This window comes from Falco biarmicus (genome assembly GCF_023638135.1).
Source record: "Falco biarmicus isolate bFalBia1 chromosome 19 unlocalized genomic scaffold, bFalBia1.pri SUPER_19_unloc_1, whole genome shotgun sequence".
Taxonomy (NCBI): Eukaryota; Metazoa; Chordata; class Aves; order Falconiformes; family Falconidae; genus Falco; species Falco biarmicus.
Window position 1 is genome coordinate 1 of NW_026611663.1, and position 23,726 is coordinate 23,726.

At 60.0% G+C, this 23,726-nt stretch overlaps 3 protein-coding genes and 1 long non-coding RNA gene across 8 annotated transcripts; 3 read left to right on the top strand and 1 right to left on the bottom strand.

Moving 5' to 3' along the window:
* Window positions 1-16: 16 nt before the first annotated feature.
* Window positions 17-3,867, bottom strand: CA14 (carbonic anhydrase 14; the record flags this gene model as incomplete). Its single annotated transcript, XM_056325978.1, is given in 12 exon segments — window positions 17-47; window positions 175-301; window positions 414-488; window positions 490-540; window positions 542-573; window positions 652-718; window positions 810-920; window positions 2,069-2,167; window positions 2,169-2,191; window positions 2,272-2,333; window positions 2,335-2,443; window positions 3,837-3,867. Coding segments are annotated over 12 exon segments (818 nt in total), but the record flags the coding sequence as incomplete, so codon positions are not given.
* Window positions 3,868-4,784: 917 nt separating this feature from the next.
* LOC130143274 (uncharacterized) lies at window positions 4,785-7,256 on the top strand. Its single transcript, XR_008819699.1, has 4 exons — window positions 4,785-5,659; window positions 6,469-6,783; window positions 7,021-7,097; window positions 7,176-7,256. It is a non-coding gene; the product is annotated as an uncharacterized LOC130143274 (long non-coding RNA).
* A 1,158-nt stretch (window positions 7,257-8,414) lies between these two features.
* MRPS21 (mitochondrial ribosomal protein S21) lies at window positions 8,415-9,992 on the top strand. 3 transcript variants are annotated; one of them, XM_056325976.1, is made up of 3 exons: window positions 8,415-8,472; window positions 8,717-8,809; window positions 9,485-9,992. In XM_056325976.1, the coding sequence occupies exons 2-3, from the start codon at window positions 8,727-8,729 to the stop codon at window positions 9,663-9,665; spliced, it is 264 nt and encodes an 87-aa protein (XP_056181951.1). In that variant the 5' UTR covers window positions 8,415-8,472; window positions 8,717-8,726; the 3' UTR covers window positions 9,666-9,992. The 3 variants fall into 3 exon arrangements, with proteins under 3 accessions (XP_056181951.1, XP_056181950.1, XP_056181949.1); XM_056325975.1 differs by having other exon boundaries at window positions 8,418-8,472; window positions 8,714-8,809; XM_056325974.1 differs by lacking the exon at window positions 8,415-8,472 and having other exon boundaries at window positions 8,624-8,809.
* A 174-nt stretch (window positions 9,993-10,166) lies between these two features.
* Window positions 10,167-23,593, top strand: PRPF3 (pre-mRNA processing factor 3). 3 transcript variants are annotated; one of them, XM_056325970.1, is made up of 17 exons: window positions 10,167-10,287; window positions 10,659-10,722; window positions 12,321-12,504; window positions 13,291-13,421; window positions 16,546-16,692; window positions 17,131-17,214; window positions 17,319-17,539; window positions 17,901-18,207; window positions 18,903-19,069; window positions 19,712-19,794; window positions 20,373-20,516; window positions 20,803-20,902; window positions 21,409-21,522; window positions 22,071-22,189; window positions 22,764-22,847; window positions 22,958-23,019; window positions 23,327-23,593. In XM_056325970.1, exons 3-17 carry the CDS (start codon window positions 12,360-12,362, stop codon window positions 23,471-23,473), a joined length of 2,055 nt encoding a protein of 684 aa, XP_056181945.1. In that variant the 5' UTR covers window positions 10,167-10,287; window positions 10,659-10,722; window positions 12,321-12,359; the 3' UTR covers window positions 23,474-23,593. The 3 variants fall into 3 exon arrangements, with proteins under 3 accessions (XP_056181945.1, XP_056181946.1, XP_056181948.1); XM_056325971.1 differs by lacking the exons at window positions 10,167-10,287; window positions 10,659-10,722; window positions 12,321-12,504 and adding an exon at window positions 15,617-15,712 and having other exon boundaries at window positions 13,290-13,421; XM_056325973.1 differs by lacking the exons at window positions 10,167-10,287; window positions 10,659-10,722; window positions 12,321-12,504; window positions 13,291-13,421 and adding exons at window positions 14,161-14,179; window positions 15,617-15,712.
* Window positions 23,594-23,726: the final 133 nt, after the last annotated feature.

The window sequence follows — 23,726 nt, forward strand, 5'->3', positions numbered from 1 at the left end:
ATCCCACCCCCCCAACCAGGCCTTACCTGTCGAATACCCCTCGGGCTCTGCAAGAGAAGAGCCGGGGCTCAGCACCGCAGGCTCCCCACCCTGCCGGGGCTCTGGCAGCTATTTGAGGGGTGCTGGGGGGGGTCCCCTCCCCACCCGCCCCCCCACCCCCCGGCCAGCTCTCACCCCTGGGGAAGGACGACAGCACCAGCCGCTCGTTGAGCTCCTGCGGGATCCGAAAATTATCCACCAGGCGCTGGGGCTCGGGCTCGGCCGCCTCCGTGGCATAAAGGGTTCCCTGGAGCTGCTCCAGCTGAAATGGGACGGGGGGGGGGGCGGGGGGAGTGCTGGGGCTGCTGCCCCCACCCCAAATAAAAGAAAAACCAAACCCAACCCACCCAAAAAGCAGGGTTTCACCCCAAAACCTGCGCCAGGCTGATGTGGACGGGCTGCTGGAAGAGGGTCCAGAGGACCCCCTGGAAGCACGGGGGGGTGGTGAGGGGACCCGTTGTAGCGGTAGTAGAGGTCCAGGCGGGGGGGCAGCAGGTCCTGCCACGCTGAAGGAGGGGACGGTGGTCGTCTGCCCTGGGGGGGGGGGAGATGTTTGGGGGTCCCCCACCGCCTCCCCCAGCTCCCCCCCTCGCTCGCGTGCCGCTCGCTCACCTGCGTAGCGGATGCTCCCGAGGTGGCTCAGGATGTTGTCGTAGGCGGGGTGGGGGTCAGCACCCACCTGGGGGGTGCAAGGAGGGGGGAGTGTCAGGGCTGGGAAGGGGGGGGGGGGGGGTTGGGGGGGGGAAGCGTGTTTTGGGGGTCCCACGTACCTCCAGGAGGACGCCGAGCACGGCCAGCCCGCCGGCGTGGTGCTGCGCCTCGCTGGCATTGGCGTAACGCTCCGCGTCGTAGTGCACCACGTGCATCTGCGGGTACCGCGGCTGGGGGGAGGGGGCGGCACAGGGACCCCCCCAACCTCCCCGCACCCCCAGGCTGGCTACCCACCCGCCCCCCTCTTCCAGGCCTGGTTCCCAGACCCGATGCCGCAGCTCTGCCTGCGCCCAGACCCCTTCCCCCTCCCATTTCCCCCTCCTTCCCCCCTCCTGTTTCCTGCCCCCGTTTCCTCTTCCCGCTCCCATTTCCTGGCCATTTCCCTTCCCCGCCCCTGTTTCCCCTTCCCGCCCCCATTTCCCCGCCCCTGTTTCCCCTTCCCACCCCCATTTCCCGCCCCTGTTTCCCCTTCCCGCCCGTTTCCCCTTCCCGCCCCCCATTTCCCGCCCCTGTTTCCCCTTCCCGCCCCTGTTTCCCGCCCCTGTTTCCCACCCCTGTTTCCCCTTTCCATTTCCCACACCCAGACCCCTTTCTCCTGCCCCTTCCCACACCTCCTCCCGTGCGCACCCCCATCCCTGCACCCAGGCCTGTGTCCCACACCCACTTCCCTGTGTGTTTCCTGCACACGGACCCATTTCCTGCCTCCAGCCCCACTTCCCTGCCTGTCTCCTGTGCCTGGACACGTTCCCCATTCCTGCTCCCACATCCTTTTCCCAGCCCCCTTCCTGCACCCATTTCCCACCCAATTCCAATGCCATTTCCCACCCCCAGACCCGTTTCCTGCCCCATTCCCATGCCATTTCCCAGCCCCCATTTCGCACCCCATTCCCATGCCATTATACCCCCATTTCCCACCCCAGCCCCATTTCCATGCCATTTCTCACCCCCAGCCCCATTTCCCACCCATTCCCACCCCATTTCCCACTGCATTCCCATGCCATTTCCCACCCCCAGCCCCATTTTCCCACTGCATTCCTACCCCAGCCTCATTTCCCACCCCATTTCCCACCCCCAGCCCCATTTCCATGCCATTTCTCACCCCCAGCCCCATTTCCCACCCAATTCCCACCCCATTTCCCACTGCGTTCCCACCCCCAGCCCCATTTCCCGCTCCATTTCCCACCCTTTTCCCATGCCAGCCCCATTTCCATGCCGTTTCTCACCCCCAGCCCCATTTCCCACTGCATTCCCACACTATTTCCCCACCCCCAGCCCCATTTCCCCCGGTGCCCCCCCACCTCGGCGGGGGGCGCGGTGCCCATCCCAGGAGGTGCTCAGCGCCAGCGCGGCCGGGCCGGCCCCAGTGGAAGTGGAGCTGAGCAGCGGCGAAGGGCCGGGGCAGCCCCCGCAGCTGCAGGGGTGGGCGGCAGCACCAGCACCGCTGGGGGGTCAGGGGGGGGGCATAGGGGTCAGCGGGGGTTCCCCCGGCAGGATCCCCCTCCCCCCCCAGCCCCCGCTCACCGGTGTGGCCGTTGTTGGCCAGGGCGAAGGTCGGCGCCGTGGGGTGCTGGTAGCCCAGGGGGGGGCAGGGAGGGGTCTGGCTGAGCCCCCCGCCGCTGGATGTCAATGGGCGACTGGGCTCGGCCCCCGCAGGCCGGGTGGCCCTGGGGCCAATGCTGCTGCCCATGGGGGCCTGGCGGGGGCCACCCCATCACCCACCCCCCTGACCTCAGCTGACCCCATCACCCCCCACCCATCACCCTCCATCAGCCGCCCCCCGACCCCAGCTGACCCCATCACTCACCCACCCAACCTTGGCTGATCCTGTTACCCAACCCCCCCCGACCCCGTCACCCCCCTGACCATGACCCCAGCCCACCCACCATCCCCCCTCCCCACCCATCACCCCCCATAAGCCCCCCACCCCGACCCTGGCTGACCCCATCACCCCCTCACCTTGACCCCAGCCCACCCGTCACACCGCCCCCCCACCCCAGCCCACCCATCATCCCCCCCAACCTCGACCCCAGCCACCCATCAACCCCCCCCGACCCCAGCCCACCCATCACCCCCCTCCCCACCCCGGCCCCAGCCCACCCGTCACCCCCTCCCCACCCCGGCCCCAGCCCACCCGTCACCCCCTCCCCACCCCGACCCCAGCCCACCCCGTCACCCCCCCCACCCTGACCCCATCACCCCATTCCCAACGCTCCCCAATACAGCTCATTAAGCTTATGGGGACATTTTTGTTCCGGCCGGGGGAGCGGGGACAAAGGCGACCCCCGCGGCGGGGGGGGGGAAATGGGGGGGGGGGGCCCGGGGACCCCGCGGGCCTGGCGGGCCGGGGCTCAGCCGGGATTTGGCCGGATCCTAATTGGATTTGGCAGCGGGGAGCGGGGCCGGGGCCTTATGTAAAGGAGCACAATGGAGCCATTGGAGCGAGGGGGACCCAGGCTTTTGGGGGGGGTGGGGGGCTGCACCCACCCACCTGCCATCTGAGGGGACCCAGGCATCGAGAGGGGGGGGGGGCTGCATCCACCCACCTGCCATCTGGGGGGACCCAGGCATTGGGGGGGGGGCATGGGGGGGCTGTACCCACCCACCTCCCATCTTGGGGGGGGGGGGGGCATGGGGGAGGGAGAGCTGCACCCCACCCACCCACTTGTCTCCCATCTGGGGGGACCCAGGCATTGGGGAGGGGGGGGCGCACGGGGGGGCTGCACTCACTCCCCCCCCTTCCCATCTGAAGGGATCCAGGCACCCAAGCACTGGGGGGGGGGGTGCTGCACCCACCCACCTTCCATTTAGGGGCACCCAAGCATCAGGGGGGGGGGTGGTGTCACTGGGGGGGGCTGCACCCACCCACCCCACCTCCCATCTGGGAGGACCCGGGCATCAGGGTGGGGGGCACAGGGGGGCTGTCACCCACCCACCTCCTCCCATTTGGGGGGGACGCAAGTGTCGGGGGGGGGGGGGCTGGGGGGCTGGACCCATCCAACCCCCTCCATCTGGGGGGACCCGTGTGCTGCCCCCCCAGCCCTGGGGCGTGTGGGGCAGCAGATTCGGGGGTGCGGGGCCCCACTCACCCTCATATGCCCAGTGGGGACCTGTGGGGGGGAGCAGAGGGGTTTGGGGTCAGCCGGGCCCCCCCTGGGGGGGGGGGGGGGGGCTGCACCTCAAAGTGGGCCCCGCTGCCGGGTGCTGGGAGTTGGGGTGCAGCCGGGGGGGGGGGCACTCACCAGCGGGGCAGGGTGGGGGCCAGGCCCCCCAGCAGCAGCAGGGCACGGAGCATGGTGGGGGGCTGGGGGGGGGGCGGCCACCAGCCCGGCCTTAAATACCCCCCCGGGACCGGCCCCCCCCCCCGGGGCACGGGGAGGGGGTGGAGGGGGCCGTGGAGGGGCCATGGAGGGGGGGGTGGGGGGACCTGTGGGGCTTGGCAGGGGCTGGGGGCTGCAGAGGAATGAGGTGGGGGGCTTAGGGGTGCCTGTGGGCTGGGGGGGCTGGGGGGTTGGGGGGGGGGCGCTGGCTGGCTGTGGGGTGCGGGGGCTGCGAGACTTGGGGGGCTGTGAGCTGGGGGGGACTGTGGGCTGTGGGGCAGGGGGGCCATAGGGCTGGGGGGGGCCTTTGGGGGGGGCCATGGGGCGGAGGGCTATGGGGAGGGCTACGGGGCACCCGGGGGGGCTTTGGGGGGGTCTGCGAGGGGGCTTTGGGAGGGCCCGGGGGGAAGCTTTGGGGGGGGCTATGGGGCAGGGGGACATAGGGCAGGAGGGCTGGGGGGCTCCGAGGAGAGGGCTATAGGGGGGCTATGGGGCGGGGGGCCATAGGGCTGGGGGACTGGAAGGGACCCGCGGGGGGGGCCGTGGGGACGGGGGGGCTATGGGGGCTGGGGGGGCTATGGGAGGGGCTGGGGCGGGGGCGGCCCCCGCAGGAGCTCCCTCGCCCCGCCCCCCCCGCCGATTCCACGCCCCCTCACCCCCCGCCCCGCGGGAGGCGGGGCCTGGGGCAGGAGCGTGCCCCCCGAGGCCCCGCCCCGCGAGCGCGCCGTCACAGAGGCGCGTGGCCCGCCCCCGCGCGCCCCCGCCCCCCACGTGGGGGCCCACGCGCTGCCTGCCTCCATTATGTAACGGCGCCGAGGCGAGGCCGCTCCTCTCTCATTGGCCGCGCTGGCCGTGACGCGCGCCTGAGGCCGGCGCCCATTGGCAGATCGCGGCGGGGCGTGGCCCACCCCCCACATCGCGCAGCCCCCCGACCCCGCCGCCCCCCGCCAGGGGGCGCTGCCTCGCTCCGCGCCCCCCCTCCGGGGCGCCACATGGAGGGGCGTGACGGCGGCTCCACCCTCCTGGCCAATCAGCGCAGAGCGGCTTCCGCATTGGGCAGCGCCGCCGGCTGCGCGGGCCAACGGGGGCGAGAGGGCGGGGCGGGGCGCCGAGTCTCCGCCCCCTGCCGGGGCTCGACGTCCAATGGGAGCGCGGGGGGGCGGGGCCCAGCGGGAGGCACGTGCGGCCGCGCACGTGTCCGCGTGGGGCCGCCGCAGCCGGGGCGGGACCGGGACGGGAGCGGGGGGGCACCGGCACGGGGACAGGGACCGGGACGGCAGTGGGGATACCGGCCCCGGGACACCGATACCGGGACAGGGACACCGGCCCCGGGACACCGATACTGGAAGAGGGGGCACCGGCCCCGGGATACCGGCCCCAGGACATCGACCCCGGGACAGGGACCACCAGCCCCAGGACACTGGCACTGGAACAAGGACACCGATACCGGCACGGGAACAGGGGCAGCGGCCCCGGGACACTGATACCGGCCCCGGGATATCGTCACACAGCATCGGTACCCGGGACAGGGACACCGATACCCGGCCCCGGGGCGGGGACATCGGCACCGCCGCAGCTGCAGCTGGGAGCAGGTAGGACCCGGGGGAGCCAGGGTCGGGGGGGTGGGGGGGGTCCTGAGGCCGCCTGGCGGGTTGTCTCGGTCCTGGGGGGAGGTCCCGGTGCCGGGGCAGGTCCTGAAGCCACCTGGGGGGGGTCCCGGTTCCTCGGGGGGGGAACCTGAGGCCAGCTGCGGGGGGGGGGTCTTGGGCCTGGGTGGGGGTCACCATTCCTAGGGGGGTCCTGAGGCCGCCTGGGGGGGTGTCTCTGTTCTGGGGAGGGTCCTGAGGCCGCCTGGGGGGGGTGTCTCTGTTCTGGGGAGGGTCCTGAGGCCACCTGGGGAGGGGTCTCAGTCCTGGGTGGGGGTCCCGGTGCCTCTGGGGGGGTCCTGAGGCCAGCTGGGGGGGGGTGTCTTGGGCCTGGGTGGGGTTCTGAGGCCACCTGGGGGGGTCCTGAGGCCGTCTGGGGGGGTGTCTCCATTCTGGGGAGGGGTCCCAGTGCCTGGGGAGGGGCCTGAGGCCACCTGGGGAGGGGTCTCGGTGCCACGATGCTGGGCAGCCCCTGGGACCAGGCGGGAGGGGCCCGATTCTAGGGGTGGGGGTGGTCCCCATCCTGGGTGGGGGGTCCTGGGTGAAGGCTCCCAGTGCTGGGGGGCGTCCCTGACCCCCCCCCTCACCGTGCTGGGAGATGCTGGACCCACCACCCAGGAGTGGGAGCTGCCAGAGGAGGGGGTGGGGGGGAAGACCCCCGGTGGGGGGAAGCATCACTTTATTTTCCATTTTTGCCCAATTTCCTGCTTTTTCCCCTCTTTTTTTTTTCCTCCCCCCCTGCCCCCCCCTCGCAGGAGCCAAGACCAGGGAGCGGCTCCCCGGGGGGGGCCCCTGCCGCCCCCCCACCCTGCCATGGAGCCCCCCGCCCGCACCTGCTCCTGTGCCACCCCCACCTCCAGCCCGGGGGGTCCCTCTGACAGTGAAGCCGAGGCGGGCGCCCCCCCCCCCCCAGCCCCCCCAAACCTGAGCGCAGCCGCAAGCGGCTGGGGGGGGCCGGCCCCGAATGCCCTCCGAGTTACCTCCATCCCCCCGTGGGGGGAAGCGACCCCGGAGGGGCGAGGCGGGGGACTCCCCCCCCCAGCGACGCCGATCGCCTCTTTGCCCAAAAAGTGAGTTTTTGGCAGCAAAACGACAGAGCACCCCCCAAAGTGGGGGGGTGGGGGCAGCGCTTTGGGCCCCTCAGAATGTGTCTCTGCCCGGTGCTGCCTCAGTTTCCCAACCTGAAATAACTGGGAGGGGGTGGGGGGTAAGCAGGGGGGGAGGGGGGGGGATAAATAGAGCTGGGGGGGCATGAGACCCCCCTCCCCACTGGGGATCGGGCCCAGCCACCATCCTCTTCCTCCCAGTGCCAGGAGCTGCGGGGTTTCATCCAGCCGCTGGCGGAGCTGCTAGAGGGGCTGAAGCGGGGGGCGATACGACAGAGGTGGGTGCCCCCCCCCTCCCCCCCCCGAGCCCCCCGGTCCCCCCTGGCAGCACTCACCACAGTTTTGGGGTCCCCCAGGGCTGAGCAGCTTCCAGCAGAGCGTGGCCATGGACCCGCCTCCAGCGCATCATCGGGGTCCTGCAGAAGCCAGAAATGGGGGTGAGTGCCCCCCCAGATGACCCTGGGGAGTGTGGTGGGGGGCATAGGGCCCCCCCCCATGGGGGTCCTGCCCTCCCCCACACCCAGCAGCAGGGTGACAGGTGCTCTCTGTCCCCACAGCGCCCGGTACCTGGGGACGCTGCTGCAGGTCGAGGGGATGCTGCGGCTCTGGTTCCCCCACGTCGCCCCCAAACCCCCCGCCGGCCCCCAGCTCCCCCCCCCCCCACTGCCCCCCCCGCCGCCGCGCCCCCCCGCTGGCCCCCACGGGGCTCCCCGCTGCCGCCGCCTGCCCGGGGACACCCCCGTCTCCAGCCCCACCGGAACAGTGCAGCGGGGGGGACATCCCCGCTGCCACCGTCCCACCGCCCAGACAGGGGACACCCCCCACACCGGAGGCGTGACAACCACCCCCCCCACAGTGGGGGATGGGGGGGGGTGTCTCTCCCCTGGATTTCTTGCCTTTTTTGGATGGTGGTTTGTTTTTTTTTTTTAATTGTGGGACACTGAGACCTGCGGGCGGGTGGGGCCATCCCATGGGGGGACCCCCGAGACCTATCCCCCCCCCAGGGGGCCCCAAAAATCCGGGGGGGGGGGGGAAGGGGGCATGTGCCTTCGGCAGAGCAGAGCCCCCACCCCAAGGCTGGGGGGGGATGTGCCTTGGTGTACTGCGGGGGGAGGGGGTGGGGGGCTGGCCCCCCCCGCTGGCCTTGTGCCTTCCCCCTGCATGGCGTTACGGGGGGGCTTGGGGGTGGGGGGTCTGTGCCCCTTCCCCCCCCCCCCAAAGTGGGGCTGCCCCACGGCTGGGCCCTGCTGGAAGCAATAAATGCCGCGGGAGCGGCAGGGGCTGCCCGGTACCGGTGTCCTCTGTCCGGGGGAACGCGGGGGGGGGGGGGGGGGGGGGGGGGGCGGGGCTGGGCCCTGCCCCTCCGCAGCGGGACCCCCGGTGCGTCCCCCCCCCCCCCCCCTCCCAGGCCCTGACCCCTGACCCTGTGACCTGACCCTGTACCCCACAGAGCGCCGCGCCCCATGGGTCAAGTCCCCCCCCCACCCCGTAATTAGCCATGACCTTTGACCCCCGTGACCTGCACCCTGACCCCCCGCCCCTTACGCCCATCCCGACCTATGGCCGCGTGACCCCAGCTAAGTCCCGCCCCGCCTGGTGACGGCTGCGACTTCCGGTACGGGGTTTGACTTCCGGTTCCGGGGCGCTGGGGCGGTGAGTGGAGCGGCCGCGGCTGCTCCGGACGGGACCTGTCAGGCCCGCGCCCGGCACCGGGAGGGGGGGGGGACGCGGCTCGGTGGGGGCCTCCGCGGGCGGGGGAGGGGGCGTGGAGGGGGCGGGGGACCGGGTCCTTCCGTGAGGGCGGGGGGCGGCCCAGCCGGGGGCCCGGTGGGGGGGTTGGGGGGAGCCCCGGGGCCGCCCCGTCCCAGCCGCCCGCGCCCCCCCCGTCCCCCAGCAGAGCAGCGGCCATGGCGAACCACCTCCGCTTCGTGGGCCGCACCGTCATGGTGCAGAACGGCAACGTGGACGCGGCCTACAGCTCGCTCAACAGGTGAGGGGGGGCCCGGGGAGGGGGGCAGCGGCTCCGGGGGCCCTGGTCACGCTAATTAAACCAGGTGTAATTACTTCTTGGCTGGGGTCCTGCGCGTGAAGTCCCCCCGCTTTACACATCCAGTATGTCCAGGTTCTTAAAAACAAGGAAAAAAACCCCACCCCAGCCCCCAGGAATTGGGCTTAGAACGTGTATTTTTGGTTCTTTTTTCAAACTTGGACGCCTCTATAAAATGAGGGGGTGGGGTTGGGGAGGGTCGCGCGGGGGTCTTCCATCGGCTCTGCATCCTAATGTGTCCGTACATGCAGATATAATTAAATTAAAATGAATTAATGAAACGAGTTAGTATAAAAGCAGGCAGGAGCATGGGCAGCAGTGTCACCGGTGGGTTGGTGACATCTGGGGCGGGTTGGGCGGGGAGGAGGGGGGTGTCCCATCACCAGGCTGTGACCTGCCACACCCGCCTTCATGTCATGGCTTAATGAAGGTCTGCGGGCACCAATTCCCGCCCTCATTCCGGGTGCGCGGTTGGAATCAATGCAGGAACATTACGATGGCAGAAGCCAGGCCCGATTTTAATCAAATCCATCATGCGAGTTTCCATCATGCAGAAAAGGGGGGAGCAGTGAGGGGGAACATGGCCCCTCTCACCCCCATCTCTTCCCCCCCCGCCAGGATCCTCACGCTTGATGGCGTGGTGGAGGCAGTGCGGCGGCGGCGCTACTACGAGAAGCCATGCCGGCAGCGGCAGCGCCGGGCCTATGAGGAGTGCCGGCGGGTCTACAATGCCGAGATGGCCCGGAAGATCACCTTCTTGGCACGGACCAACCGGCCGGACCCCTGGCTGGGCTGCTAGTGGGGAGCCCCCCCTTTGAAAAGCTCACTCCCCATTTCGTAACAGCTCCAAGGGGCAGCATCATGGCCCCCTAATTAATGAAGGGCAGAGGAGAGAGCACAGACACCCCCAATTAATAAAGGCTCCGGGGGAACCACCCACCCCTTTATAATGGCCCTGGGAGGGGAGCCACCCCCCCAAATTAATAAAGGCCAGGGGAGAGGGGGGGGGGCACCACCCCTCCCCCCCCAACAATAAAGGGCCAAGGAGGGAGCTACCCCACCCCCCCAATTAATAAAGGCTCCAGGGCCTTCCCCCAAAAAATTAATAAAAGTTCCCTTCCCTTAATTGCGTTTTAATTTGGCTTTAATTAACCGTGGCGGGAGGAGCCTCGGCGTCCGCGGACACGCGGCGGCGCATCCCGCGCTGGCTGAGAGCGCGGGAAACGCGGGGTGGGTGGGGCTTCGTGGGCCACGTGACGTCGGCGGGCACGGGCAGCTGGCCCCGCCTTCTTTCCTCCCGGCACCCCCCCGCGCGGGCGGGCGCGCAGGCGCCGCGCGGCCGTTTCCGCTTCCGCCCCGACGTGCCGTCACCGTCAGGGCCGCCGGGGCCTGCCGGGGCCGCGCCCCGCCGCGCCGCTCCGGTGAGGGGAGGGGGGGAGCTAGGGGTGCCGAGGGGGCGCGGGGGTGTCCCGGGGACGGGCCCCGAGCTCTTGGCCGCGGGCCCGCGGCGCCCTGAGGGGTCCCGCTGCCGGGCCGGGGCCCTGCGCGCAGCTCCGCGCCTGGCGGGGACCGGGCCTGGCGGGCCCGGGCCCGGTGTGGGGGGGTTGGAGCCGGAGGGGGATCGTCACCAGGACCACCGGGGATCCCCAGCGCCGTTGGGGCACTTCGGTGGCCACCGGGCATGCGGCAGCGGGCTCTGGCGGGCCGGGCCTCGCCTCAGCGGCCGCTCTAGCCTCCGGCGGGCGATTCAACCGCGGCGGAGCTGAATTATTATTATTTTTTACCCCCTAAGGAAGCAGCTGGTGAGGCCGCAGCGCCGCGGGAGCATCGGCTCCAGCTTCGCACCGTCCCGGCAGGTAACGCGGCACCGGTGGCCCTGCCCGTACCGGTATCTAAAGTCTTGTAGGTGCTGTTTACCCACCGTCCTCCTTCCTGATGCCCTGTGGCCCGGGTGTGCTCAGGACTCCGGTCCTCGTGGGCACCTGTTTGCACCTTCCCTACGGACCCCCAGCGGCGCGTTTGCTCTCCCCACATTCCAACTAAAACACCATCAAACCTGTTGCGCTCCACTCTCAGTCCTTATTCGATTACAGAAGTTAAAGGTTAATGCAGAGCTTAAGCCAAGCGCTAATTAAGTTCTCCATTTAATACCATGCGCGTGTGAAGCTGTTGATGTGTCAGTGTTGTAATTATTTTCCGCTTGCCTTGAACCTCTAGCTTTGTCCCGAAGCATTACGTACAGCAGAGTCGGAACTTAAGGATGAAATGCCATAATTGTGCTTTTTTTGGGTGGGTTTTGCTACATTTGCGTCCATCTCTGGGAAACCTGCTGGAAAAAAGCCAGCGGCTGCGGGGATTTTCAGGCTTTTGGCTGCAGAGAGGGAGAGCGAAGCCCCCGGTTGCTGCTTTAAACCTGTGGATTCCTTCTCTTGGCTGCCGTTTGCAGACTTGGAATCAAAGTGTTTTGTTACAGCTAACACCCGAGCTCTTCATTCTCGGTTTTGGGGCTGATAACCGTATTTGATTGGATTTCTGTTAAAATAAACCCACGTCAAAGCTCTGCAGGCCTCTTATGCGGGGCAGAAATGCCGAGGTCAAACAATTTCCTTAAGAAGATTTTCTCCTGTTTCCAGATAAAGGAGACTTGGTTTCCAAATCAGATTAGGTCCCGGGCACGTAATCAAACATTACTGCATCTGCAGGCTGTGACTGACGGTGCGAGAGCCGCTAACAGTTGACGGGAAGAAATTTTTTGCCTTGAAAAATGTGTCATTTTGGGTTTGCCTCCGCTGGCTGCTGGTTTAAACAGCAAACCCAGAGGCAGCCAGCCACATGCTGAACTTTTAAGTATCAGTCAAGCGGAACATGTTCAGAAGGTGTTTGTGAACTTCACGGGAAAGGGGCTAATTAAGGGTTAGCAGGTGCGTGACTTGCACGGACCCGTGTGGCTCGAGGTGCGTCAGTAACTGGAGTAGCAGCCACGGAAACAACTGAGCGAAGTTCAAGGAGAAGCTGGGGCATGAAGGGATGCCCCGAGACCAAACGTTTTGCTCCCGTTTGTGGCCAATCCATGTGTGAAAGAGGAGCCTGAGCTGGGAGGATCGGGTATGGGGCTTGCCATGTGTCCGTCATCCATGAGGGAAGGCTGGTGGGATGTAGGAGGTTCAGGGCTTTCCCCGCAGATGAAGCTACGAGCACTATTTCCCTTCGAGGGGCCTGATGCTGCGTTTTGTCTGGTCAGGTCGTGGCTCCTGGCTGCCAAGGCCCTTCCTCCCTGTGTGCCTCATCTAGTTTCAGTTTGTGTTTTTAAAAATAAGGGAGCAAAAGTAGTCTCCGAGAGCTTTCATTGCTTGTGAGCTTTCTTGTGAAGGAGAAAAGCGCAGCGCGGAAGCAACGATAATCCAATACTTTTATTTTACTAGCCTGTGGTTTTCTGATTTTGGTTTCTTTACAGGTACGAGTAAGATAATTCAGTTCAGCTTCTCTGGCAAAGATGTCGCTCTCCAAAAGAGAATTGGATGAGCTGAAACCATGGATCGAGAAGACGGTGAAGCGAGTCCTGGGGTTCTCGGAGCCCACCGTGGTCACCGCAGCGCTGAACTGCGTCGGGAAGGGCATGGACAAAAAGAAAGCAGCTGGTATGTCCTGTGGGCTCCAGCCCTGACCCTGCAGCTCTTTGTAGAGTTGGTCAGACCCCTTGATGAAGAAAATAAGTGCACACAAATCCTCAAATAGCCTTGAAATAGCCTCAAATCAGACTTAAAATCATTCCTCCTATTCCCGGAAGACCGACCTCCTGCTGGTGGTGCCAGGCTGCATGGCCGGTCAGGGTTTCCTTGCCAGTGGTGGCTGGCAGAACGTGGAGGGCGAATGCCATCCTCGGTGGCGTGAAATCTGCTGTGTGTTGGGCTAGTTTTCTAAAGGAGACAAAAAAACCCCAAACCTGGAATCTCCTGAGTGTACGTCCAGGTGTAGGTCCAAGGTGGTTCTGACTCCGCCTTGTTGAGGCAGAGGTGAGTACTTGCAAATCCATGCGGACACGTGACATGCAACCAAAAGCCTTGGAATGCATTACAAAAAAAGGGGAAGTAAAAATTAATTAAAGGGCTCTTTTTCTAAAGGAACTTAAAATGGTAATTTAATTTGTGGTTTGGTTTTCGGTTGTTTTGGGGTTTTTTGACCGTTAGAGCCCTAATTTTTTTCTAGTTGAGGTCCAGATTTACTTAATCCTTAAAGCTCCTGCCGACAGGATCTGCAGGTCCCAGAGGCCTCTGGACCTCGGGTTGCAGGCCCCGCTGCATTAGTACAGTTGAATCCACTTGTAAATAAGTGTTTTACAGATTCACAGAACTCTCGGCAGATTCTCCGTTCACCTGCTCATCCCAAGCAGTGAATTCTGAATTTACACAACTCTTCTTTTCCAGACCACCTCAAACCCTTTCTTGACGATTCCACCCTGCGATTTGTGGACAAGCTTTTTGAAGCGGTGGAGGAAGGCCGAAGCTCCAGGCACTCCAAGTCCAACAGTGACCGGAACCGAAAACGAGAACTGAAGGTGATTATTGATTATTGATTGCTTTTTTTCTGTGATTTGGTGGCCGTGGAGGCAGCACTGGTGCTCTGCCACACTTTCCTCTTCCAGAGAGGTACATCTCGTAATGCTTAAAGTTCAAGAGAAAAGACTCTTTTCCATGATGAAGTGTGTGAGCCTTTACCTTGCGGGTTCTCTTCGGATGAGGAAGAGCCATGCTCTCCTTGGTGGCAGCCAAGGTGGAGGCTGGGGCTTTTGATTTCCTTACCAATCTCTGCTAGGCCCGTGCAGTGGAGTAACTTCACCGGGGCTCCGTCTCTCTGTTTTCTTTTGCCCTCTTTACCGTTGTGTTTTCAGTGAGAGCCTGGGCTCACTCAGCACTCCCGGCGACTTCCCGTCACTCTTCCTTGCCCAGGCGCCGCGTTTCACCCTGCCAGCCAGCTCTCCCTGTCAGCCACTGAGTGGGGCTCTGTGGTGGGGTTTCATTCTCTTTTTTTTTATTTTTTTATTTTTTTCCCCCCCATCCGGAATCAACAGAGGATGATTTTTGACAACCCCTGTCATAGCACAAGGTTAATTACGGCAGGGATTTAATAGCTCTCTGGTGTTTCTCCCATCTAATGCTTGTCTGGGATGGTGGAAGTCTCATGCATCCAAACCTGTTTTCACCTCCTTTCTTCTCTTGAAGACTTTACTCGCCATCTTCTGGAATTGCATTTTTTCCATCACTCGCATGCCGAGTTTAAAAGGGGCTACCCTCCATGCTGCTCCCCGCTTACAAAGTAAGTTTCCTTTCACTTTTTCTGAGGTTCCTGTTGTATGGCAATCTGTGTTTCTCTGTGACAGTTTCAGTCAGCCCTTAACCTCAGGGAGCTGCAATAATCGTGTTCGGGATTTCGATCTCTTCAGGTGTGTTGGGAGAGAGCTGCTTCCACTCCCTGTTTTCCGTTAGAAACTTGCTTTTTCTCCAGCTGTCTGGCTGAGGCTTTAACCGGTGCCAGATGGGGTCTCCTCCCGGTCTGGGTACGTTCACCAGCTAACGAATGGTGCGTTAAAGCAGCTTCCATCCTGCCGAGCTGGTACAGCCCGAGGAGCAGCAGCACAACTCCATTTACTGACCTGGGGAGGTTTGGGTTCACGTGTCCATCCCCCTCCCAAATAGCAGCAGTGGCTTAAAAAGATCTCAGTCTCGTGCAGCTTTTTTTGGTCACCACAGAACTGCCACTAAGCATCTTTCAAGTATTTTTGTGCTGCGGTTCTGCTTTAATTTGGCTAACACACTGTGCCGAGCTGCTGCAGGGCCGTTAAAAAGGCGAGGTTCCAGCTAGGCTGGGAGATCCTGGCTTTTCCCCACAACCCTCTTGCTTTTGACCTCTTGGGAAGATGACAGAGAGATGGGGACATTGTCTGTCCCATCGCTGCTTGGTGCTTCGTGATGTCAGGCGGGGCGACACTCGCAGCCCTGTGGCACTAGTAAAACCTGCAGGTCCTCCCTTTCTTCACAAGTTGAATTCAGATTCCCCTGTTGCTGTGCCCGCCTTCGGGCTGTCTTGTCCTCTCATCATCTTCCTCGTGGCCGTGGCCAGCGCACTGCCGGATGGGGAGGGAGGGAGGGAGCAGCATCCTGGTGCAGAGGGGATTTCGTGCTGGCAGAGCAGGGATGGGGTTGGGTGCGGAGCAGGCGATTCTTCTCCAGCGAAGCAGCCACTGGGGTGTCTTGCGTGACCGCTGATGGCATCCTCGGCTTGCCAGCTACCCCGAAAGCAGGGCTGGGAAGCAGCAGAGCGGACCTATCCTCTTCTCTTGGCTCCTGGCATAGGGACAGGCGTCCCGCCTGCCAAATAGTCAACCCTTCTGTCCGGAATTACCTTCCTTGGAGGTCCTCCATCAAGATCTAGATCTGTCCTGACCCTTGCTGTAACACGAGGCCGTCTAGTGAGTTTGTCAGATCGCGGCCATACTTGCCGACTGACTTTCCCCTTCACCCCAGCGCAGGTTTTAGAGTTGAATTTGTACTTGCACACTTAGATCTTGTAGCAATGGGCAGTGAATTAATTCAGAGTGCTACGTTAGCTGTCTTCAATGCGCTGCCTGGCCTGCCTTCTCTCTCCTTGGTTAACTCTTGTGGGGTAGGTCATTGCTTGGGAAGTTTCAGGAACTAAAACGTAATGGTTTACACACTTTATACTATGGGCAAGTCCTTTCTCTTGAACTTGTAGGTTTTCCAAGAAGTACCTGTGTCTGGATGAGGAAGTGTCCTTGTAGAATATGAACCGTTATAGTGAAGAAGGGATTGCAACTAACGCTTACAACCGGTGTGTATATTTTATTTTCAAATAACACCTTGACACACACACTACAGTAACACAGTCGCATGGACAAATCCAGTTTGCCGTACACAAACCAGGCACTGACTAGATGAAATCCATGGCCGCAGTCTCACGAGCTGGGGCGTGCTTGAGCAGCGCTCCGTGTAAAGCGCACCTTGCCTTTTGTTTTGTGACCCTCGCGCTGCATGCGAGTCCAGCAGCGTGATCATTGCTCCACTTACTCTCTGAGCTGCGCTTCTCCGGAGCGGCTCGCTTGGAGCGCAGCGTCTTTGGATCCAAGCTGGAGTCGGCTGGGTCGGAGTGTGAGGAAACGCCGACCCGCCCTGGGTCTGCGGCTGCATCCTCCTTTGGGGGAGGACGTGGTGGGACAGCGCAGCTTCTTTCACCAAACCCTCTGAAGTTGGTGGAAGACATGGAAATTATTTTAGCCCAGTCAGGTCAGCTTGTGGGCAGGCTTTTTCCATCTCTCTGGGCAGCTGAGCGAGACCTTCAGTCTCCTCGGTGCCAAAAAACCTTTGACCGTCTGAGGGAATTATGTGGTGGCTATTACACGGGCACATCCCTGTGATGTGTCCTGTCCTTCACGCTCTTGCATGGATCATCATGGAGGCTTCTCTGGTGGGGGACCAGGGCACAGGCTTCATGTGGGATTACCGGTAGATCAGCCTGCGAGCGCTGCCCTGGAAACTGAACCGCAACGCAGTGCTGACCGTACTGTGCCAGATCTGATCCGCGTGCTGGTTTCTCATCTTAAAACGCTGGCCGTGAGGAGAACCCTTTGTTTTTAACCACAGTTTTCTCCTTTCCTTTTACATTAGGATGTCTTTGGTGATGACTCTGAGGTATCCAAGGAATCTTCTGGCGTCAAGAAGCGGCGCATACCGCGATTCGAGGAGGTTGAGGATGAGCCTGAGGTCATTCCAGGCCCACCGTCGGAGAGCCCTGGGATGCTGACCAAGCTACAGGTTAGGCTGTGTTACATGAGCTCTGCCCCGGAACAGAGCTGCCCGTGGCTGAGATCTTGAATCCCAACATGGTTTAGTGTTTACTGTATCCTAATTCACCTCACAAGCTGAGCGAGCAAACAGCAAGTTGCTTTTGACTGTCCTTTGCTTGCTGTGTTCATTTCACAAGGCTCACGGCTGCTTGTGCGTTAGGCTAACGATGATGTGAAGCCTTCGAGTGAGGGAAGTTTGGATGTTTGTGAAAGGTCTTGGTAGAGAGTGCCTGCATGGTAAAATTCCTTCTCTACAGCTGGAGGTTGTCGATCCACACCGTTTGATACAATATCATTCTCGCTACGCTGGCTTGCCTGCATCTGCAGCTGTAACGGGGTGCTGAGGACCCCTTCCCTCCTTCTGATAAAGGGAAGAAAAATTCACTGTCCAATTCTCTTTCCACAGATCAAACAGATGATGGAGGCAGCCACCCGGCAGATTGAAGAGAGGAAAAAGCAGCTGAGTTTCATCAGTCCACCGACACCACAGGTACCTACTGGCAGCCACAGGCAAATCCTGCAGATTCAGCTATGACTTGTTGACTTTAGTGTGCTAGAACACGCACCTCACAAAACTTCCTTTTCTGTCAACAGCCCAAAATTTCTTCTTCATCCCAATCGGAACGCCTTCCCATCGGCAACACGATCCAGCCCTCGCAGGCAGCGACGTTCATGAACGATGCCATTGAGAAGGCCAGGAAAGCAGCGGAGCTGCAGGCCCGAATCCAGGCTCAGCTGGCTTTGAAACCAGGGCTCATTGGCAACGCCAACATGGTGGGGCTGGCCAACCTGCACGCGATGGGGATCGCACCACCGTGAGTACCTGCTGTTCCTTGCACACTCTGTGTGATCCTGGTGAGCCTAACTCCAAAACACCGGTGGAGGGTCTGACCGAGGGTTTCTCCAGCACTGTTGGTTCCCTAGCGCTGGCCTTAACGCCTGCTGAAGGAACAAATCTGATATTAAAGAGGTGAAATGGAGGTTACACCTTCCTTGGGTAAGACTCCCAGCTTCTGCGCATGAGCTTTAAGTCCGTGCTGGCAGCATAGATGAGATTTAACGTAACAAGGAGGCCTTCCACAAGCTGTGGGCCACTTTGGTGCTTCCCGTGGAAACAGGGCTCACGTTTCCTTTGTGCTCACGTTTTAATGCAACGTTATTGTCTCTTGCTGCCAGGAAAGTGGAGCTGAAGGATCAGACAAAGCCTACGCCACTGATCTTGGATGAGCAAGGCCGAACTGTTGACGCGACTGGTAAAGAGATTGAGTTGACTCACCGCATGCCAACCCTAAAAGCAAACATCAGAGCTGTGAAGAGAGAGCAGTTCAAACAGCAGCTTAAAGAAAAGCCCTCGGAAGATATGGAGTCGAACACTTACTTTGACCCCCGGGTCTCCATAACCCCAGCCCAGCGTCAGAAACGCACCTTTAAGTTCCATGAAAAAGGCAAATTTGAGAAAATTGCCCAGAGGTTGCGAACGAAGGTATTTGGGGTCTTGCCATGCTAACTGACAGCACAGGAGTGAGGGTTCGGTTCGGGATGGGAGCTGATTCTCCTCTCCTGGGATGTGAAGGGAGCTGTGTTGGCTTTGCCTAGGAAGCTTTTCACTAAAGTCACCTGAACCTTTTCTGTCAACACCATTCTTGTCGGAAAGGGAGGCATCCCAATTAGAACTTGTGTGTGGAATGAGTTTTCTTACAGCTATCCTTACCTGATGAGAGACAGAAATTTTTATTATTTTTTTTTTTTTTAATTTTGGCAAAAGGTTGAAAATTACCAAAGAGAATAGATAATTATTGGTCCTAAGCGTTCTTTCTGCAGAACTGATCACTCTAGAAGTGGAGGTTTAAAGGAATCTTGGTAAAATGCCCGAGGTCTTGGGGAGAGGGGGAGAGAAGAGCTTCATTAAGACAGAAAAGTCCAGGGATACGATGCCTCTAGGGAGATATTCCTTTGGGATTGTTCCATGCTCCTAGAAGGCTCAGTAATAAGACCGGATTTCTGGGAGGTCTGTCACTCTGCCGTCCTGTGCTGTGTGGTTTTTTTCTGTGGTCTGCTTCAGATTGTTTTAAGAAAAAAAGAAATCAATCAGCAGGTGCATATGTATTGTGCTTTTCCCGAAGGTTGTGCTGTTCTGGAATGACGCTTTATGTGCCGTTTTCCTCTCCTTGTTCTCAGGCTCAACTAGAAAAACTGCAGGCAGAGATCTCTCAGGCTGCCAGGAAGACAGGGATACACACTTCCACCAAGTTGGCTCTTATTACCCCTAAGAAGGAGCTGAAAGAGGGGGAGATCCCAGAGATAGAGTGGTGGGACTCCTACATCATCCCTAACGGCCTCGACTTGTAAGTGGTTTACTTGCTGGGTTTTGATCCTCCTGCCGCGGGAGGAAAACTGGGAGCATCTCAAGGGTCACGTGGTGGTGTGTTGGGTTGGACCAGGTGTATTGGCTTGAGCTGTGGAATTCCACCTCCCTCATCCCTGAGATCCCAGCAGCACCAGGTTTGCTCCCAAGGTCTTTCTTGGGGTCGTTTCTCCCAAGGTCTTGGTGGTCGGTGGCTGCCCTTCTCCCCATTGGAGGCTGTGTTCCCCCCAAAGACTCCAAGGTCTTGGAGGCGGCGGCTGCCCTGGAGTTAGAGTGCTGTTTCTGGCCCAGAGTTGGTGGTGTGGTTTGGGGTTTTTTCAAGCGTGAGTGTTCTCTACGAGTCTTGTTCCCAGTAGAGTTGTGGGAAGCCTGTCTCCTAACCGTGAAATGTGGGTGGCTGCTCCACTGGAGGAGACACCTACGCATTAATACTACGTTGCTGCGTGTCTCCTTCAGCACATCGAGTTCTGATCAGTGATTTGGGTAGGGATTTGGTATCCAGCACAGCTGGCCCAAGGGAAGCGTTATTTTTTTTTTATTTTTTTTTCATGGCTTGTGTTGAAGGGAACACAGGAATTCAGGCTGGGAGTTTTGCAATGATGCCCAACTCTTTCCCTTCTAGAAAAGGTGGAACGTCTTCAAAGCAAGATGAGTACTTTGGGATCACGAACCTCGTGGAGCACCCAGCGCAGCTCAACCCACCAGGTACTGCCCCCGTTTTGGTCAGCTTCGCTGTTGAACTAAGACACAAAATACTCTGAGGGGTTAGCACTTTGTGGGGTGTGCAAGCCCCCAGCTGCAGCACTGCAGCCCAGCGTCTCATGTCTCTGTGAGGAGAAGAAATTGTGCAAAGACAAGTTGGAAAGCAATGTGAAGATAACTACAATCGGGAGGGAGGGTCTCTGCCCTGATTTTGGAAACTTGTAAAACCTGTAGTAGTTACGGGTAGCTCGCTTACCTACCGATGGCCTGCTCTGTGCTCGCTGGGTGGCCGTGCAGACACGGGCTCCTCGCCAGCAGCCTAGTTTTGACCCAAGGAAGGATCATAAAATAACCACAGAGCATTTAACTTTTCAGTAAAATAAATAATAATAAAAAAACCCAGTCAAACCGCATTTGCCTGGTTCCACGTTTGGTGTGGGGGTCAGGTTTGTCGATAGTGTGGGGGTCACGGAGCGTGGTGGGGGTGTTCCCCCCCACCTCCAGTAAGGGTCACAGGCAGTATTTTCTCTTGCTTCTTCAACAGCAGATTTACGTTTCTCTTGCCTCATTTCTTTTCCCAGTGGACAGTGACACACCAGTGACCCTGGGTGTTTATTTAACCAAGAAAGAGCAGAAGAAATTACGACGACAGACTCGGAGAGAAGCGCAGAAGGAGCTGCAAGAGAAAGTCAGGCTGGGCCTGATGCCGCCGCCAGAGCCCAAAGGTAAATGCCGGTTACAGGGGGCCCGCTGCCAGCGGCGCTCCGGGCTAGTGTGGGCCCTCAAACCAGTGGCCCGGGCCAAGCGTGGACGTGGCTGGGAAAGCCGCAGGCCGCCCAGCCTCGGCGGGACGGCGTGGATCTGTGTGTGGGTGTGTTGCTGTGATCCGACACCTGCCCGTACAGGTGGTTTATGAGCCTGCATGTGTGCCTGCCGTTTCTGTGCTTTACCGTCCTGGCAAACCGGCATCCGACAGGAGCCTCTCACAGCTCCTCTCCTGTTTCCCTGCAGTAAGAATTTCAAACTTGATGCGAGTACTGGGGACGGAAGCTGTTCAGGACCCAACAAAAGTCGAAGCTCATGTCAGAGCGCAGATGGCGAAGAGACAGAAGTAGGTGGCACATTGTACCGTACTTTGGGGGGTCGTTTTTTTGATGGGTTGATTGCTGGTCCTGCATTTGTAGAGAACGAAATCCTTGAACTGATGCAGCGAAGCAGCAGCAGTGTGATTTTCTGCGCGTTGCTCTCGTAGCCTGTTTCAGCTGCCTTGAATGACCCCCCTGAGGCCGGCGGGGCGCTGGGTCTTCGTGAGCAGCTCTTCCCACTGGAGAGAGGCCTCATGCCCTATATTAAATGGGTTTCCTACCATAATGAGGATGATGGTCACGGTCACAGTTGTTACTAACGAATGTTTTCATGGAGAGACAGAGGATGGATTTGGACGGGTGACTGGATTAAAAAAGCCCACTTGCTTGTAATCCAGGCAGGTGCAAGCGGAGATCTGGGCAGGATTTGCAGCTGCTTTGGGGTCTGTATTCTGTGCTGGGAAGGAAAGGGATCCATTGTGATGCTGTAACGCTGCGTCTTGCTTATAGCTGCATCTTTCTTTGCATCCAGAGCTCACGAGGAAGCGAACGCTGCGAGAAAGCTCACAGCAGAACAGCGAAAAGCGAAGAAGGTTAAAAAGCTGAAAGAAGACGTTTCGCAGGGAGTTCACATAGCCGTGTACAGGTGAGGGCTGGGCAGAGCGCTCACCGTACATCTCTTTCTAGATACACCAGAGAAATGCTCTAGAGAAACCTGCTGGTAGGGAGGAGCAGGCTTGAGTAGCGGGACTGTGCCCCCACTCATCAGGTTTCCATCCAGCGTTAAAGCATCCCGGCTTGTAGCAATTAACGCTGTCCCAAAAGACATGTTCGTTAACAGGATAAGTTAAGGACAGAGTTACAGTCCAGCACTAAAAACACATGTCGGGTTTGGAGCGTTTCAGCTGGGACTGCAGTTTCCAATGGCGAGAGCTGTTTCCTAGCTGTCAGAGCTGACCTGGTGCATCCCTGTTTGGAAATTGGGAAACTTTAAAGCTCTAAATGAAATAATGGGAAGGGACAGACACAGCCGCTTCAGCAGTCTGATAACAGATGTCATTTTGAGGTGTGGGTAAAGCCCCTGCGGACCTGGAGGAGGAAACACTGGACCCAGTTGAGGCAGAGTAGGGAGCTTTTATGGCTTGATTATAATTTCCACAAACATTTGTGTTTGGTTTTTATCCTATCCTTTAGGGTCCGAAACTTGAGCAATCCAGCAAAAAAATTCAAAATCGAAGCCAACGCTGGCCAGCTGTACTTAACAGGCGTGGTGGTTTTACACAAAGATGTCAACGTGGTCGTGGTAGAAGGAGGTGAGAACTTTTGAGGCAGGCTTTCGGTCACAGCGTAGCATTCAAAAGCTTGCTTCTAGCAAAAATTACTGTGAAAATTATTGATTGAGGGTTACGGAAGGACAAGGAAGGAAGGAGGCCATTTGAAACTCCCTTAATTACGTCCCTAATGGGGTTAGCGCTGACTGCAGAGTGCACTGTAATCCAGTTAGAAAACCCAGCGCATTCAGCGTTGAAGGGAAAAGCACTTGATTTGAATCCGTGATGCTCTGAGCGGATGCTTAGAGTGAGGAGACTTCTCAGTCTGCCGCAGCTTCTCATGTTTTGTGCTGTTCTAAGTAATTTTTGCGAGGTGTTGAAGAGCCTGTTTGGCAGCAGGAAATCCCAAGGTGCCAAAGGCTGCCAGAAAGTCTCAGCCACCCCACGGGTGTTGGCACTGGGTCAGTCTGGCTGTGCCTTACTTGCCATGCCTGGTCAGCTGGGTGCGCTGGGAAGGGTTTGTGGGCATCGTTTGGATTCTGCTGCTTTTTCGAACTTCCTGAAAACTGAAGGTTAAAGGACTTTTTGTGAACAATGAGTCTCAATTCTTCTCCAGGCCCAAAAGCACAGAAGAAATTCAAACGTCTTATGCTTCATCGAATAAAATGGGACGAGCAAACATCAAACACGAAGGGAGAGGGTAAGTGTAAAACTGTGCGCATAAGAGGGGTGGTGAAGCAGCGGTGGGGCTCCCGCTCCTCATCTGCCTTCGGGACTAAAATTGGCCTTACCGGTTGGGTTTTTTTTCAGATGATGATGAGTCCGACGAGGAGTCTGTTAAGAAAACAAACAAATGCTCTCTGGTTTGGGAGGTGAGTCATGGGTGTAGGTCTGTACCGGCGGGGCTTAGGCTGGAGGGAAGTGAGCCCCAGCAGCAGCTGGGGCAGGAACGATGCTGGGAGGCTTTGGATCAGAGGCAAACCTGCCGCTCCAACTCTTTTCCGTAGCGTTTCTCAAGCTGTAGCGGAGCTGGCAGCGTCTAACTCGTGCAGTGCTCCCCCTAGTCACGCATGAGCCTGAAAAAATATTTTTTCCCGGGTTCCCCAAGCCGCTGGGAGCTGTGTTTCCCACGAGTTTCCCCCAGAGACGGGTGGGAAAGCGCCCCTTTTCCCCTCCCAGGGCACAGCGAAGGACCGCAGCTTCGGCGAGATGAAATTTAAGCAGTGCCCCACGGAGAACATGGCACGGGAGCACTTTAAGAAGCACGGTGCGGAGCACTACTGGGACCTGGCCCTCAGCGAGTCGGTGCTGGAGTCCACAGACTGAGGTGAGGGGGCCGCCGCCGCCCCCTCCTCACACCACAGCCCCCCCGCCGGACCTCGGACAGCCCCCTCCACCCCTTGCTCTCCTCAGCACACCCATTAAAGACATATTTTTTAAAACAAATCACCGTTACGCCTCTTGGGGGGGTGGGGCGGTGGAGGCGGCCTGCCCCCGCGTTGTTTCTTGGCTGTGGAAATGGGGTGGGTGGGTGTGTGTGTGAGGGGGGGCTGTGAGGGAACGGGGGGGGGGGCGGCGC